General features: G+C 40.0%; 4 protein-coding genes across 5 annotated transcripts; 1 reads left to right on the plus strand and 3 right to left on the minus strand.

The window, feature by feature from the left end:
* The first annotated feature begins 217 nt into the window (after window positions 1–217).
* LOC124311920 (DNA-binding protein D-ETS-6-like) lies at window positions 218–3,611 on the plus strand. Its single transcript, XM_046776286.1, has 5 exons — window positions 218–1,304; window positions 1,529–1,756; window positions 2,584–2,897; window positions 2,960–3,126; window positions 3,191–3,611. The coding sequence occupies exons 1-5, from the start codon at window positions 713–715 to the stop codon at window positions 3,609–3,611; spliced, it is 1,722 nt and encodes a 573-aa protein (XP_046632242.1). The 5' UTR covers window positions 218–712.
* A 526-nt stretch (window positions 3,612–4,137) lies between these two features.
* Window positions 4,138–7,778, minus strand: LOC124312255 (transmembrane protein 62-like). The gene is made up of 11 exons (XM_046776709.1): window positions 7,769–7,778; window positions 6,985–7,103; window positions 6,779–6,890; window positions 6,573–6,713; window positions 6,060–6,510; window positions 5,791–5,986; window positions 5,470–5,709; window positions 5,321–5,402; window positions 4,945–5,251; window positions 4,651–4,881; window positions 4,138–4,506 (listed from the first exon to the last, which is right to left on the minus strand). Exons 4-11 carry the CDS (start codon window positions 6,646–6,648, stop codon window positions 4,482–4,484), a joined length of 1,608 nt encoding a protein of 535 aa, XP_046632665.1. The 5' UTR covers window positions 6,649–6,713; window positions 6,779–6,890; window positions 6,985–7,103; window positions 7,769–7,778; the 3' UTR covers window positions 4,138–4,481.
* On the minus strand, window positions 4,138–11,823 carry LOC124312254 (transmembrane protein 62-like). 2 transcript variants are annotated; one of them, XR_006910453.1, is made up of 12 exons: window positions 11,676–11,823; window positions 11,215–11,609; window positions 11,027–11,138; window positions 10,827–10,961; window positions 10,305–10,758; window positions 10,047–10,242; window positions 9,746–9,982; window positions 9,592–9,673; window positions 9,220–9,526; window positions 8,926–9,156; window positions 8,487–8,775; window positions 4,138–4,237 (listed from the first exon to the last, which is right to left on the minus strand). XR_006910453.1 is itself a non-coding variant. In XM_046776708.1 (11 exons), the coding sequence occupies exons 2-11, from the start codon at window positions 11,389–11,391 to the stop codon at window positions 8,751–8,753; spliced, it is 1,956 nt and encodes a 651-aa protein (XP_046632664.1). In that variant the 5' UTR covers window positions 11,392–11,609; window positions 11,676–11,823; the 3' UTR covers window positions 8,400–8,750. The 2 variants fall into 2 exon arrangements, 1 of the variants encoding a protein (XP_046632664.1); XM_046776708.1 differs by lacking the exon at window positions 4,138–4,237 and having other exon boundaries at window positions 8,400–8,775.
* Window positions 11,824–12,196: 373 nt separating this feature from the next.
* On the minus strand, window positions 12,197–14,519 carry LOC124310798 (homeobox protein PKNOX2-like). Its single transcript, XM_046774776.1, has 5 exons — window positions 14,167–14,519; window positions 13,921–14,098; window positions 13,592–13,860; window positions 13,288–13,531; window positions 12,197–13,216 (listed from the first exon to the last, which is right to left on the minus strand). Exons 1-5 carry the CDS (start codon window positions 14,340–14,342, stop codon window positions 13,013–13,015), a joined length of 1,071 nt encoding a protein of 356 aa, XP_046630732.1. The 5' UTR covers window positions 14,343–14,519; the 3' UTR covers window positions 12,197–13,012.
* Between the last annotated feature and the right edge of the window lie 124 nt (window positions 14,520–14,643).

Consider the following 14,643-nt stretch of genomic DNA (forward strand, 5'->3'; position numbering starts at 1 on the left):
ACGGCAAGATCTACCAGTTTGTCCGCTGCGGGCGAAGGAAGTCGAGATGAATTCCCGGAATATATTTTAACTCGCCCGTTGTCTGTTGTGCACATACCTACCTCCCCAATGCTGCTGTCGAGTTAACACACAGTGGTGGTGAGGAGCGTAGGCGGCATTATACCGGCAAAATGGTCGAGTCGCCGCCGTCAAACTCTTAGTATAGCGGCCTGCTTAACACAAGCCGGGCGGTTCGTCACATCATCAAGGATTAAATAAACATTTGCAATCATCAAGTACAAATCTTCATCTAGACCAGCCGCTTTTCTCTGATTGGCTTTTCCAGTTCAGCTATTTCACAAGTCTGTGAGACAGAAGGGGGGGTGGTCGACTCTGATTGGTTACCCGTCATCTTTACATGTTGAGGTTCGCCAACAGCTCCGGTCATTTCATTCGGTGAACTCGGTGTCGGTGGATTCAAATTTTGTGTTGTGACGTGAAAATCAAAAAATCTGTACGGTTAGAAGGAAGAAAATGTGACTCGAGCCTAAAATTTCGACAGCAACTTTCACCAAAACTACTAGCCCTACAGACACCTACAGGTCGTGTGTGACTCACCGTGAATCACGAAAGTGTCGCAATCTCTTTTTCAAACAAACAAATTTCCCACACGACCACACAGCCAATCAAGGTGAATATTTCAAATTCGAGATATACCCAAGGCGTTTTCTTCATGAGTGTCGGTACCTGCTTCAATTTCCCGGTGGGTTTCACGATGGATCGCCAAAATCATCAGCCGTCGGCGGCTGGTGGCGGTTTTTACTCGGTCCAAGAGTCACCCAGTTCTATTCTATGGGACCTGGACAGCTCTTCGCTGATTGTCCCGCCACTAGTTCCAGCCTATTTCCATCCGTCGGCGGAATTCCGCCCGCATCAGACGTCGGGCGTCGATACGATGCGTCGTGAGATCTCAGAAGAGAGCGGCTATCAAACGGCCTTTGACGAAGGGTCCTCGTCGTGGGCGTCCGATTGGCCAACCAATGAAGACCAGACAACGGAATTCCAGCAGCATCAAGGTTGGTCCTCCACGGAGGACTTCCTGGCTCAAGATAGTCAACTCACTAGCGACGAAATGAGTTGGTTTCAACAGCAGCAGCAGCCCAATTGGGGATTCCCTGACGTTTTCACGGCCGCCACACCCACCACCAATCCAATTCAATCGGAAAATTACATCAACAACCCGAATCATCCAACGTCATCAATGGCCGGAAGAAGTGAAAGTACTTCTTCAGAAGAGACACTCAACGACGTCTCTGTCCCATCAGGTAAACCCAGCAGCAACGTGACATATGAGGTGTATAACGGGTTCTAGGCCAGCGGGTAGACCGGATATTGGCCAACTAGGGTCTACACGACGCTCACGGTTGTAATTGTGAAAAGCTCGTGCTCTTTTTCTTAGAATCAGGGGAATTTTGAATAACCTTTTCTTTATTTCTTGCAATTCAATTATATGGTGGCCTAATGATTTGGGGTTTTTGTTGAAACACAGACCCGAGTACGTGGAACCAAGAACAGGTGGTTACCTGGCTGAGATGGTCGCAAAAGAAATTGAAGATTGGGCCAGAATCGACTGACCCGGCCAAATTTCCTACCAATGGCCAACATCTCTGCTCGTGGACTGTAGACAATTTTGTCCAAGTTGCCGGATCAGAAGCTGGACCCCTTTTGGCCGCCGCCCTTTTCTGGCTGAAACGACCACATCTACAATCGACTCATGGTAAGTGAAATCTTTCAAGGAAGTCGTGCATGTGCAGCATCAACAGACAATAATTGAAAACGTTTAAAAAAGAAAAGAATCCTTAATTGTAATTAAACAACAAGTGACAGCATAGCAATCAAGATCATGTGAAGGCACACAATCTGCATATCAAAGGCTTCCGGACGATCCCAATAGTACCGGATGCTGTTTAACTTTATATATTTTTTTAAAAACAAAAACTAACAAAATTGTCGTAGAAAATATTTAGAGTTAAATCATTCGACCTGGAAAATTAAGTTTTTCTTTAATATTCAATATAAGAAAAATCATTCAGCAGTTAAGCCTAGTTGATGCTCGAATATATCCGAGAGGCGTTGATGGATCAACACGGACCTTATATATTATCTTCCAAGTCTAATACGATAAGGAAATGTATGCGGAGGGGACGGATATTCTGCAACGCATCGAATAAAGAAGAAAAAAAGGATGTCTCCACCCCTTTTGCCAGCCGGTCATATTGAATGTTTAGAGATGGAAATTCTTGCGAGAACCATCGGGCATAATGAGAATCCCCCCCTTGTTGTTGCTGATGATCTATATTGGCTTTTTATTAAGAAGAGTGAGATTGCATCATTTAATTACAAGGGCAAACTCTCAGGTGAAAATGATTGCGCATCTTTGACGCCCAGCTGATTGGGAATTGATTGCTATTATGAAATAGGCGTAAAGCGCATGCGTGAACTGGGCAAGAGTAATAGTGAAAGCCCTATAACTATATATCTAAATTTCGTGTTATATATAGAGGCACCACCTTATCATTCAGTTGATTGTTTTCTGATCCTTAGGAGAGGGTGCAGAGGTCCTGGAGACGATCCGGGTTCAATCGCAACCAGTTCAGGAGACTCAACAGTCGGGTGTCATGTCATTCTCGCATCCATCGAATGAATCACCGCTCACGGCCGGTACTTCAAGTGTTAACGCATCGCCGTCGGGTGGTTCGCATCCGTCTTGGTGGATTCAGGATTTCCTCCACACTACCTTGGGAATTGCCCGCAGGAAAAAAGGGTCGCCAGATTCGCCCGATTTTAATAAAGAAGGCGGTAAATCGACTCAAGATCCGGATCCGGCTTCTACATCAGGCCAAATTCAGTTGTGGCAGGTAAGCAATTTTGAATGGAAAATAATTGGTTAATAAATAAATTTTCATTAACCTTGGGGTAGTTCCTGCTCGAGTTGCTGGCCGATCCGCAATCAAACGCTGCCTGGATCGCATGGGAGGGAAGCCAAGGTGAATTCAAGTTACTCGATCCTGATGAAGTTGCACGCCAATGGGGAAATCGCAAAGCTAAACCCAACATGAACTACGACAAGCTCAGTCGGGCCCTAAGGTATTTTAGAAACATATAACTTTTTCACCTTTCAACGATTCAAATAAATGACATTTTTCTTTAGATACTATTACGATAAGAACATAATGAGCAAAGTTGCTGGAAAGCGTTACACGTACAAATTCGATTTCAATGGATTGATGCAAGCTTGCCAACAGCTGACGACGGTGACTAGTGCAGAGACATTGGCCATGTCTTCATCGACGAGTTTGCATTTGGCCTACATCCATCGCGGAGGTCAAGTGCCTCCTTTAATGCCGAGCAGCAGCAGCCCCATGGTCCAGGATGGAGAGACGACAGCTCATTCATCTCATTATCGGTCCCCACCACCGTATTGGTTTGCCAACTCTTCGGCCGCTTCACCATCACGTTGGAACGCTCAGTCTGACGTGGTTCTGCAATCATCACCGCAAATGATCTCGGCGGCCAGTTCACCTTCATCGTCTGTCACATCGCAGTGTTCGATTCTGTATCACAACAAGTAGTCAAACATGCCAATCTTCAACGCGCCATCGAGTTCATTCAACAAAATATAATAGAGTAGGCCTCCGTTATTATTAAAAAATCATTCCCTCTTTTTTTTTCTCCATACGGTCATTCCATTTTTTCGTAAGGTATTGAAATCCCCCCAAAAAACCAAATCTACTTTGATAATGAATTTCTCGTGTTGTACGAAATGTTTGCCGAATCTCTGGAATTCGCCAAAGTGGATTTAGTACTCACAACGGATGCCAACCAGTTTCTAATATTATTATGTAAAGATTAAAAAACATTTGTTTTGCCAATGTTTCATACTATATACTCCGATGTCACCACCAACTACCTGGCCCTTTTGACACTTGGCCAGGGTGAGCAGTCGTGATAATACAAAGAAAAATCTGGGTCTCAAATGAATGATCATCTGTTCTAGCAATTTTAATAGTCGCTCGGATGAAATACAATACCTCATTGATGAGCACCGCCTATGGAATTTACCACACCCAAGCCCCAACGCACTGAAAAAATACGAAATACGAAATTTAAATTGTATTACACATATTAACAATCATCGCAAAAATTAGTAATGCTGTTGTGGTAAGTTTGACAAAATGTTTGCAAAATTTTAACCGACCTAACAGTTTTTCTGTCGAGTGAGGAAACGGCAAAGGAATGTTTTACTACTTTCCACCAAAAGCAAATTTTGAAGAAAGTCTTGCACAATTTCACTCCATCATCACAATGATGGATGCAGGCATAAGATAGAATCTACAAGACGGCGACTGTTAAAGGTGCAATCTATACAGAAAAAGTGAAGACGGACGGAAAAAGGTGGACTTATATGGCGAGGTTTTTGGTAAGGATGACGGAGGATGATTCTAGTTCCAGGTTTTCGCGACATTTCTATAAATAAGACAGGAAAAATCAGAAAACCCAAAGTGAGTATTTAAAAATAAATTTGATACATGAATGTACAGTAACCACATCTAATTTCATCGGATGTGATTTCTGATGAGTGAAAAAAAAAATTGTAAATATGACACTCACGTGAAATCCAATGAGTTTAATGTTTTCGCTTTCCACCAAAGGTAGAGAGAGAGAAACAAACTCCAGAATCGCGCAGGGTTGAGCAGTAGGGTAAACCATCCATAAGAATGCATAAATAACAAGCAAGTCGCCAAGTGAAAAGCAAGGAAAGACAAAATAGGAACATGGAGCATAAATATCCTGGACAAAGTAGGGCTGTAGGCTCTATTCCGTATAATTGTCTCCTGGAACCTAAATTTAATAAAATCGACATTACAAAATGAAAATTTTACTTTTAACTTGAAAGTCACTTACCTCACATCTGCAGTGTGAGCAAGAATGCAAATAAGTGGCCCATTGAATAGGATAATGTGAATACCGCAGTATAAATACGTTGTAGTTCCTTTTAGAAATATTCCATCTTGGAAAAAAGTTCCCCAAGCAAAAACAACACCAATGCGGTCGTCGATTAAATAGCCTGCAAGCCAAGGTCCAACGCATAGGTATAAAGTATAGGCCAAAATCGGGTAGAATAACTTTTTGATGCCAGTAAAAACCCAAAATTTTCTAAGCAGCAGTTTTAAACACGCATATTTAACTCGTTCCGGGGACCGCTCTCCGACTTGAAATGGGCAACACAAATTCATTAATAGAAATCCAACTTCACTTTTCAATTTATTCGAACTCTTACGAATAATTCGACTCTGTAGTAAGTGCATGATGCCGAATGGCACTGTAGAAAAAAAGATTGAAACCCCAAATAGCCATTTACTCTAAATGAGAAAATAAAATATTTGTCAGAAACAATAAAGTGTTTAACAGAACTAGAATTTTACTTGCCATTGTAGTAAAATCCCGCATCAGAGCTATTTTTGCTCTCCACGAAAAATGTGGCGAAATTGTTTTGTCCAAAGCAAATTCGATTTCGGTAGTTTCCTTGGAGCCGGAAGAATCTTTGGCTCTCACTTCAAGTGTGTGAGGGCCTATAGCGTAGAGTTCCGGTTGCCAAGGCGCGGTATATAGGGGATTTTTTTGGCCTGTTAGTTTACAAGGTTCCCAAGCTCCATTATCCAACCTTACCTGTTGGTACAATATGAGATTAAAATATATATAGTTGTATACATGTATTAAAAACAACAGTTAACGATTAAATTGCAATACCTCGCAAACTTCGATTGGTGAAGGAGAAAATATAAAAATCCGAATGTGAGTCGAAGTGGCCATTATTTCAGTGGGCTGTTGACAACACTGCACCGTCAAAAGCGGTTTCGGATTAGACACAACTATAATCGGCCAAGTTTTATGCTGAACATCAGCGAAAGAAAATAATCCTTTGTCGAGTACTGCAACTCGATACCTTTTTTTTTGTTATTGAATAAATAAATTGTTGTTATTCAATTTGTTTTAAACATAATGCAAATGTGAATTACATTCGATTGTCCTTCCAGTCAGCAAGTTCTAGTTCTAACATTCCCGAATCGTGACGCGAATACATTTCAGGTACAAAGCCGACAAAATTGTGCAAATGTCCGCATAAATAGGCGATTCCCTTGGAGGCGACTTGGCGCAATTCAAGAAGTCCAGAATTGAAGATACACGAAGATGGATAATGACCAAACCAGATAGTTCCATTAACATTTAATTGAGTGGCGATTTTATCGAATTCTTCTAACTTTGACAAGCGATTATCGTCCAATTGCCCGACAAAATTTAGTAATCGTTTTGGGCCTATTTCAAGAGTAGCATCTACGGCGATGAAAGCATATTTTGTTCTTTCATTGGTATTGATAATAGTCATGTAAGATCCAGGATTTTTCCTTTGTGATCCAAACTGTGGGTAATAGCTGTTGGAACTATTGTATCCATCAACGTTGAAGTTATCTTTTTACGAAACAAATTATCGATTTAAACTATTATGGGGGAAATATTTGAAAATCTATTACCATGATTTCCTCTCAAGTCTAACCAATGAGCCACCCCAGATTCATTTTGACATTTAGTGTACACATCTTTATACATCTGCCATTCTTCAATAAACTGTGTAACTAAGATTTTGCCAGGAGCAACAGAATCAGTTAAATCCCCTGTTGAAAAAAGATTGAAATTTTCAACAAAACTGTAATACACAGTCTGAAGATGTGTTACTAACCACTTGCTAGAACCAAGCCTGGAACAATAGCTTTTAAATTGACGCTGCAAAACTCATTAAGTTGCTCGTATCTATCGTTTGCTGTGTAGTGACTGATGTGCAGATCAGAAATCTAATTCCAATTTTGCAATAATTCAATGTACAGTATAAAAATTCAGTGCCATACGAACGTGAAAACTAAAAGATGAAAACAAGAATTTACTTACATGTACAAATATAAAAGCATCTTCGTCATCTTGTCCTAGTGAAATTATTTGTTGACGGTTTGTTATGTCGATGCTATCTGTTTCACACACACATTGGCCAGCCGTATAACGAATATATGCTACGTACACAGAAACAAAAAGACCCACAAGTTTAAACATCGCCTTTATTCTGTATTCCATTTTGAAGGTAAATGTTTTTGACAAAATAATGAATAAATGATGATCCAATCGGCTGAAACTAAAATTGCTTGGATGTGACTGTCATAACGCACCCCAAGCATCGCACTTGGTAAATTATTATCTAATCTTTACTCTTTAGGTTTTTTTATAACAGACACAATTTAAGCCAACAAATAATGGTTGTGAAATGTCGACGATCACTTATCAGTGAAGCCTTAGCATAGCATGAAGGGGAAAAGCAGGAGGGATACTCCCCAAAAAATCCCCCACAATTTTCCCTCGAGGTACAGATTTGTTCCCTTTTCCGACACTAGATGCGGTACGAATCATTTCTGACTCATGAGTCATGACAGGCAACTTTTTTCAAAACAAATATTTTTGTTGTGTACTTCACTTCTGTATGAATGAAAAGACAATTTAGATTGTGCATGTTTTCTAGTTAATGTTGTACCAGAGAGTGCATCACTCATTTGAGTAGCACTGAATAATCAAGATTTCTGTTTTTAACTGTTGGAAGAGTTGTCGAACGACATCTAACCATTGCAAATTGTTTAACGATATTACTGATGTGACCTTGTTGTTTACCATTAGTGGAAGCAAATACCTTCTACTGGTCCTACATTGGCGGTGGGTACTGCTTGTGCCGGTAGATATTTTCACGTTGCAGTTAACGTTGTACAATGGTTTCGCCTTCAATTATTCGGTCTTCGTCGCGGAAAACTCTCGAGATGAAAAAACGTGCACACAAATTTAAAGAATTGGTGGTGCAACTTGCCCCACCAGTTGCATCACTCCATTTCGCCTTAATTTCGAAGTCTTTAGGGACTTTAAAACACTTATGGATAATAGGAATTGGGTATTTTTTAGTGACCCTATAACCTGTTCGGCAGCCTAGCACCACACAGCAAGGCATTTTCAGTTTTCTCACTTCACAGTTCACAATTTCAAAATACTTCACGACGATGGCAACAAGACGATGGCAGCAAGACCACGACGTCCACGAGACAATAATGATTTGACTGCCGAATTCGACTGCACGCTGGTCGGGATAGATAACAAGTTAACAACTGCCCTCTCCGGGGACATCGGGAAAAATCACCACAAGAACTTTTCGAAAGCGACACTAGATCGCGACCCTGAACGTTCGCATATCACAGGGACGTCTATATTTTAGCAATCACACTGGTCCGTTAGTTAAGTAATCACACCACCTAAGCCCCAACGCACTGAAAAAATACGAAATGTAAATTGTGTTTCACATATTAACAATCATGACAAATTAGTAATAATCTTTTGGTAAGTTTGACAAAATTTATACCGACCTACAGCTTTTCTGTCGAGTGAGGGAACGGCAAAGGAATGTTTTACTACTTTCCACCAAAAGCAAATTTTGAAGGAAGTGTAGCACAACTTCACTTCATCATCACAATGATTGATGTAGGCAAAAGATGGGATCAACATGACAGCGACTGTTAAAGGTGCAATCTATAAAGAAGTGGAAAAAGTGAAGACGGGCGGAAAAAGGTGGACTTAAATGGAGAGGTTTTTGGTAAGAATGGTTAATTTTATTGGGAAAACGACATATTCTAGTTCCAGGTTCTCGCGACATTTCTATAAATAAGACAGGAAAAATCAGAAAACCCAAAGTGAGTATTTAAAAATAAATTTAATACATGAATGTACACTACAGCAACCGCATCTAATTTCATCGGATGTGATTTCTGATATGTGAAAAAAAAATTTTTAAAATATAAAACTCACGTGAAATCCAACGAGTTTAATGTTTTCGCTTTCCACCAAAGGTAGAGAGAGAGAAACAAACTCCAGAATCGCGCAGGGTTGAGCAGTAGGGTATACCATCCATAAGAGTGCATAAATATCAAGCAAGTGGTACAGTGAAAAATAACAAACAACAAAATAGGAACATGGAGCATAAATTTCGTGAAAAAAGTGCGGCTGTAGGCTCTATTTCCAGTTCTTGTCTCCCGGAACCTAAATTTAATAAAATTTACATAATAAAATGAAAATTTTTCTTTTAACTTGAAATTCACTTACCTCACATCTGCAGTGTGAGCAAGAATGCAAATAAGTGGCCCATTGAATAGGATAATGTGAATACCGCCGTATAAATACGTTGTAGTTCCTTTTAGAAATATTCCATCTTGGAAAAAAGTTCCCCAAGCGAAAACAACACCAATGCGGTCGTCGATTAAATAGCCTGCAAGCCAAGGTCCAACGCATAGGTATATGCTGTAGGCCAAAACCGGGTAGAATAACTTTTTGATGCCAGAAAAAACCCAGAATTTTCTGATCAGTAGGTTAACACAACGATATTTAACTCGCAGCGGCGACAGCAGTCGATCTTAATGTAGGGAACACACTATGAATATGAATCTATTTAAAGTTAAATTTAGTTGTTATTCTTACACGTGATTCGCCTCTGTAGAAAGTTCACGAACAAAAATGGTACTGTACAAAAAAAGATTGAAACCCAGAATACCACTTTACTCTGAATTACATAATAAAATTTTTATTAGTCAAATTCAAAATAAACAAAAGCAGAACTAAAATTAATACTTACCATAGTAGTAAAATCCCACATCAGAGCTATTCGTGCTCTCCACGGGTAATGTGGCATTGTGTTGTCCAAAGCAAATTCGATTTCCGTAATTTTCTCGGATCCGGTAGAATCTTTGGCTCTCACTCCAAGTGTGTGAGGGCCTTTAGCGTAGAGTTCCGCTTGCCAAGGCGCGGTATATAGGGGATATTTTTGGCCTGTTAGTTTACATGGATCCCAAGTTCCATGATCCAATCTCACCTGTTGGCACATCATGAAATATGACATTTATTAAAAACAGTACTAAATGATTAAATTGCAATACCTCGCAAAATTCGATTGGCGAAGGAGAAAATATGAAAATTCGAATGTGGGTCGAATTAGCCATTAATTCATTGGGCTGCTGACAAGGATGAACCGTCAACAGCGGTTTTGGATTAGTCACAACTATAACCGGCCAACTATTATGTTCAACATCATCGAAAGAAAATAATCCTTTGTCGAGTACTGCAACTCGATACCTATTTCAGTATTGAAATCGATGTTACTCAAATTTTGTAAACGTAATACACATGTGAATTACATTCGACGGTCCTTCCAGTCAGCAAGTTCTAGTTCCAACATTCCCGAATGGTGGCGCGAATACATTTTAGGTACAATGCCGAAAAGAGTGTGGAAATGTCCGCATAAATAGGCGATTCCCTTGGAGGCGACATCGCGCAAACCAGGACGCAGTCCGGAATTGAAGATACTCGAAGATGGATAATGACCAAACCAAATAGTTCCATTAACATTTAATTGAGTGGCGTTTTTATCCAATTCTTTTAACTTTGACAAGCGATTATCGTCCAATTGCCCGACAAAATTTAGTAATCGTTTTGGGCCTATTTCAAGAGTAGCATCTACGGCGATGAAAGCATATTTTGTCCTTTCATTGGTCTTGATAATAGTCATGTAAGATCCAGGATTTTTCCTTTGTGATCCAAACTGTGGGTAATAGCTGTTGGAACTGTTGTATCTATGAATGTTGAAGTTATCTATTTAAGAAACAAATACTCAATTCATTACAGTATTCTGTGGGAAATACTTGAAGTCCTTGTACTACCATGATTTCCTCTAACATCCAACCAATGAGGGACCCCAGATTCATTTTGACATTTAGTGTACACATCTTCATACATCTTCCATTCTTCAATAAACTGCGTAACTTTGCCAGGAGCAACAGAATCAGTTAAATCCCCTGTTGACAAAAAAGGATAGAAATGTTTAAAACTGTGTACAAACAGTCTAAAGATATTTACTAACCACTTGCAAGAACCAGGTGAGGACTGATAGCTTTTAAATTTATGCTGCAAAACTCATTAAGTTGCTCGTATCTATCTTCTGCTGTAAAGTGACTGATGTGCAGATCAGAAATCTAAATAATCCAAATTGCCCACCACCCACATAAAAGTAAAAGAGCAAAACAAATAATTTACTCTGGCATTACTTACATGCACGAAAACCAAAACATCTTCGTCATCTTGGCCTAATGGAATAATATTTTGGCGGGAACTTCTCACGTTATCCAAATTGCATTCGGGGTTAACCGTCAGATGATTCCGGGATGTAATTAAAAAACCCAAAATAGTAATTATTAAGAAAAATAATCCAATACGTTCGATATTCATTTTGAAGAACAAGTGTTTTGATCTTCAAATGATATTCTGATCACTTTCAATTGACTGGATCTAAAATTACGGGACTATCCATTCACATCAGTGATAACATACGTCAGTAACTCGAAATTGTTCTGCTTGGTGTCATCAGCATCACGCACTTGCCACGTTGCAAAATCTTATTTGTAAGTTTTAGACGAGTAGAATGGTACTGGACTCTGAAGTATGAACTGTGTTAGAAAATATAAATTTGTAGTTAAAGGCCTATCCTTGATACAGCCTAATCTAATAGATACCTCCACTTCTTTATATGGGGGCAGTAGGGCTTTAACCAAAGCGGTTGTACCGCTTTAGAACCAAACTTAACGCACAGACAGAGTGCTTTATTCCAAGTACATTTCTTATTGGGCATTCTGCTGGGCTCTCCTAGCCTGTGGGATATTTTGATAAAAAAAAAGATGAATTATTTAAAAATTTGCATTCTTTTTAATTGGGGGACTATATTGCGTCGAAGACCGTGCCTTATCCTCAGGCGGCCAGGCTGAAATCGGCAGGCTTGAAAAAAGGAACATCGTTAAAACTAACACACAAAATTAGACTAAGTATAATTTTTTTTCACAAATGAACGAACAGTTTTTAACTTCACAAAAATAAAATTAGTCGACAGCTAAGTCCACTATAATACAAATAATGAGTCGATCAATAAAACGAATCTAAAAAAAAAACAAAGTTGGATTTGTGGAATGTTACGGAATTCGTATGCTTGGGGTTCATTTTTACGGAGAAATGTATCTGACCAAACGCAATTACGCAAATGTTGACTGTGAAGAGAAAATCGATGTATTGCCTTTGGAGATGTTGATACATAACAACGGACCTATAGCAATAGGCACAGTGAAACGCACTATGGAAAAATTTACGTATGGATCAATTTGCGCGGGCCATAGGAAATCATTCCTGCACTCATCATTTTTTTCGACTGGAGTGATCAAGTATCACTCATCACCTTGCCAGCACGAACTTTGCATAGAGACGGGCATTAAACAGGAGATAAATATTAACATGTTACATCAAAATGTGTGAACAGTCTTTTTACACAGGCAAAAGAAAAGCGAAATTGAAATTGGCGGTTCGACCGAGCACAGGAAAAAAATGCTCTTGAAAACACACAAACAACACATGTCTCTTTCTTAAATTACTATTTGAACGGTATTGCAAGCTCTTTTAAGTACGTACCGAAATCGCACTCGATTAAAATAAAACGAAACTAACCCCACTCGTCTTCGATGAAAAACAAGGAAGTTGTCGATATCAGAGTAAAATGAAAAAGTGAAATGACTTCGATGGTCGCAGAAAAATATTGAACTGAAAACTTCGACTAACTATTAAGGTCATGATTTACTTTTTTGTCGTCTCATTGTATAAGGCTTCCTTAGACCACCTCGTCACTCGGAACCAGCTAAACGTTTGATAACTGGACAGAGCGAAGAGAATCAAATCTAATTGGAACTTTGATGCTGCGTTTTAAGAACGTAGTGCACATGCCAAATATGACAAATTGCAAAACTACAATTAATACTCGATTGAGAAAAACAAAATGAGAACAAAATGGTCATCTTGCATTACTTTTTTTTTACTGGTCGGAATCACCGTAGCTCAGAGCATCCTCTCCATCACTTCCAGGGCCTGAACTGCTTCCAGCACCAGATATAAGCATTCGTTTGGGAGTAAAATCAACGTCCGGTTGTAGGGACGCAGATCCGGCGTGAGTAGCATGGGCCGAATCCAACATTGGTTGCAAAATTCTTCGTCTGGCGTTGATGAACCAGTTATTCACCTAATTAATGTGCCCTCCAATTATAAGTACCAACATTCAGCAACAAGTAAATGATTTTTATTGGAAAATACCTGCAGGAGCGTTAATTTTGTCTGGGTGGCCAACTGTTTCTTTTCTTCTTCCGTTGGGTAAGGATGCACCAAATGTTGAAACAACCAAGACCTTAGAACAGCAGTTGCCTTTCGAGGCAGGACTCCTCTCTTAACCTTGGCTGATGGGTTCGGATTTCCGCCGACTGCATCCTCCTCTTCGTCTGATGACAAGGAAGATTGAACGTACGATACTTGACTTGGGCGTGAGCTTGGCTGGTGAGTACTGAAGCAAAACATTAATCAGTAAAAAGTTCATTGCACTTTGTCATCTTGAGAAACTAACCTTTCATCTCTCCTGTATTGTGAGCTGTATGAAGCTGCTACAGCGTCTAGGTTGAAAGGGTGACTTCCACTGCCGTTACTGCAGTTACTATCATATCCTGCCTCATCACCATCCAGACCACCACTTTCTCCCTCGGTCCTCAACAAGTTTTCACTGTGGAGCTTCCCTCTGAGGCAAGCTATGTATCTACGGCAGAAATCTCTGCAAAGCTCTTGAACTTTTTCCAGTTCTAATAAATGTATCCTCAACACCTGCAACGCTTTAAGCATCTAGGGAGAAAAAGAGAGCATTCAGATTAAACGAAGGGTACAATTGATTGTTTCTGTTACCAGTCCATCGACTTCTGCATTGTCAGTCATTAAGGTCTTGTTTCCATCTCTCTCATGTTGAACGAAAGCCCTGACATCATTTTCAAGGCCTTGGAGGACAACTCTTGTGTCAACTTCTCCTCTTGTAGCTTCTTCGCATTTCTCCAGCAAAAGGGCGAGCAATGGGAACAATGGGTGCCTAAATTGCAGAAGAATGATTGGTTTGTCAACCTATGATCGATGCACTGCCGACAATGACAAAATTACCTGTAGACAGCCTGTTTATCAGCTTCAAATTGCACTCGGTCTTGGACGTTAACGCCAGATATAGCGTTATATTCTATGTCCATGCCTTTGTGTGCTGTTGTTGCATGATCACTGCTATTAAAGTATTGATGCTGCTGCTGGGCCCCACTCAAAAGCAGACCGTCCACTCGTTCCATTTCGGCACGGAATGTTTGGGTTTCGAAGGGGAACAAAGTGGTGGGACGGATGCCTGGGATAACAAGTTATCAACTCGTCACGTTTTGACGAATCCAACACGTGGAGAAAAGTGTCAATTAAATGTCAAAAGCTATCAAGCCCTGGCATCCACCATGGGAGGATCAACAAAAGATTAAGTATTGCTTTTTGTTTTCGATTAATCGATATAGATGGGATATCGATATATAATCATTCCCTCCCCCTTTTTGGGTGGAGGGCGGGGGGGTTTATGGTTATGTCTTTGTGTGGTATAAGCTAGCT

Source organism: Daphnia pulicaria, chromosome 8, assembly GCF_021234035.1.
Source record: "Daphnia pulicaria isolate SC F1-1A chromosome 8, SC_F0-13Bv2, whole genome shotgun sequence".
Taxonomy (NCBI): Eukaryota; Metazoa; Arthropoda; class Branchiopoda; order Diplostraca; family Daphniidae; genus Daphnia; species Daphnia pulicaria.

What these genes read in the sequence shown, in the direction of transcription:
- LOC124312255 (XM_046776709.1), bottom strand. Translation starts at nt 6,648, where the DNA reads ATGTATAAAGATGTGTACACTAAATGTCAAAATGAATCTGGGGTGGCT. An exon ending in CACCAATCGAAGTTTGCGAG is followed by an intron (nt 5,710 to 5,790) that starts GTATTGCAATTT and finishes TTGTACCAACAG; the next exon opens with GTAAGGTTGGATAATGGAGC. An exon ending in ACTACAGAGTCGAATTATTC is followed by an intron (nt 5,252 to 5,320) that starts GTAAGAGTTCGA and finishes GCCCATTTCAAG; the next exon opens with TCGGAGAGCGGTCCCCGGAA.
- LOC124311920 (XM_046776286.1), top strand. Translation starts at nt 713, where the DNA reads ATGAGTGTCGGTACCTGCTTCAATTTCCCGGTGGGTTTCACGATGGAT. An exon ending in ACATCTACAATCGACTCATG is followed by an intron (nt 1,757 to 2,583) that starts GTAAGTGAAATC and finishes TCTGATCCTTAG; the next exon opens with GAGAGGGTGCAGAGGTCCTG. An exon ending in GCCAAATTCAGTTGTGGCAG is followed by an intron (nt 2,898 to 2,959) that starts GTAAGCAATTTT and finishes ACCTTGGGGTAG; the next exon opens with TTCCTGCTCGAGTTGCTGGC.
- LOC124310798 (XM_046774776.1), bottom strand. Translation starts at nt 14,342, where the DNA reads ATGGAACGAGTGGACGGTCTGCTTTTGAGTGGGGCCCAGCAGCAGCAT. An exon ending in GATAAACAGGCTGTCTACAG is followed by an intron (nt 14,099 to 14,166) that starts GTAATTTTGTCA and finishes TCTGCAATTTAG; the next exon opens with GCACCCATTGTTCCCATTGC. An exon ending in CAATACAGGAGAGATGAAAG is followed by an intron (nt 13,532 to 13,591) that starts GTTAGTTTCTCA and finishes GTTTTGCTTCAG; the next exon opens with TACTCACCAGCCAAGCTCAC.
- LOC124312254 (XM_046776708.1), bottom strand. Translation starts at nt 11,391, where the DNA reads ATGAATATCGAACGTATTGGATTATTTTTCTTAATAATTACTATTTTG. An exon ending in GGATGTTAGAGGAAATCATG is followed by an intron (nt 10,759 to 10,826) that starts GTAGTACAAGGA and finishes TTTCTTAAATAG; the next exon opens with ATAACTTCAACATTCATAGA. An exon ending in GCTCACACTGCAGATGTGAG is followed by an intron (nt 9,157 to 9,219) that starts GTAAGTGAATTT and finishes TATTAAATTTAG; the next exon opens with GTTCCGGGAGACAAGAACTG.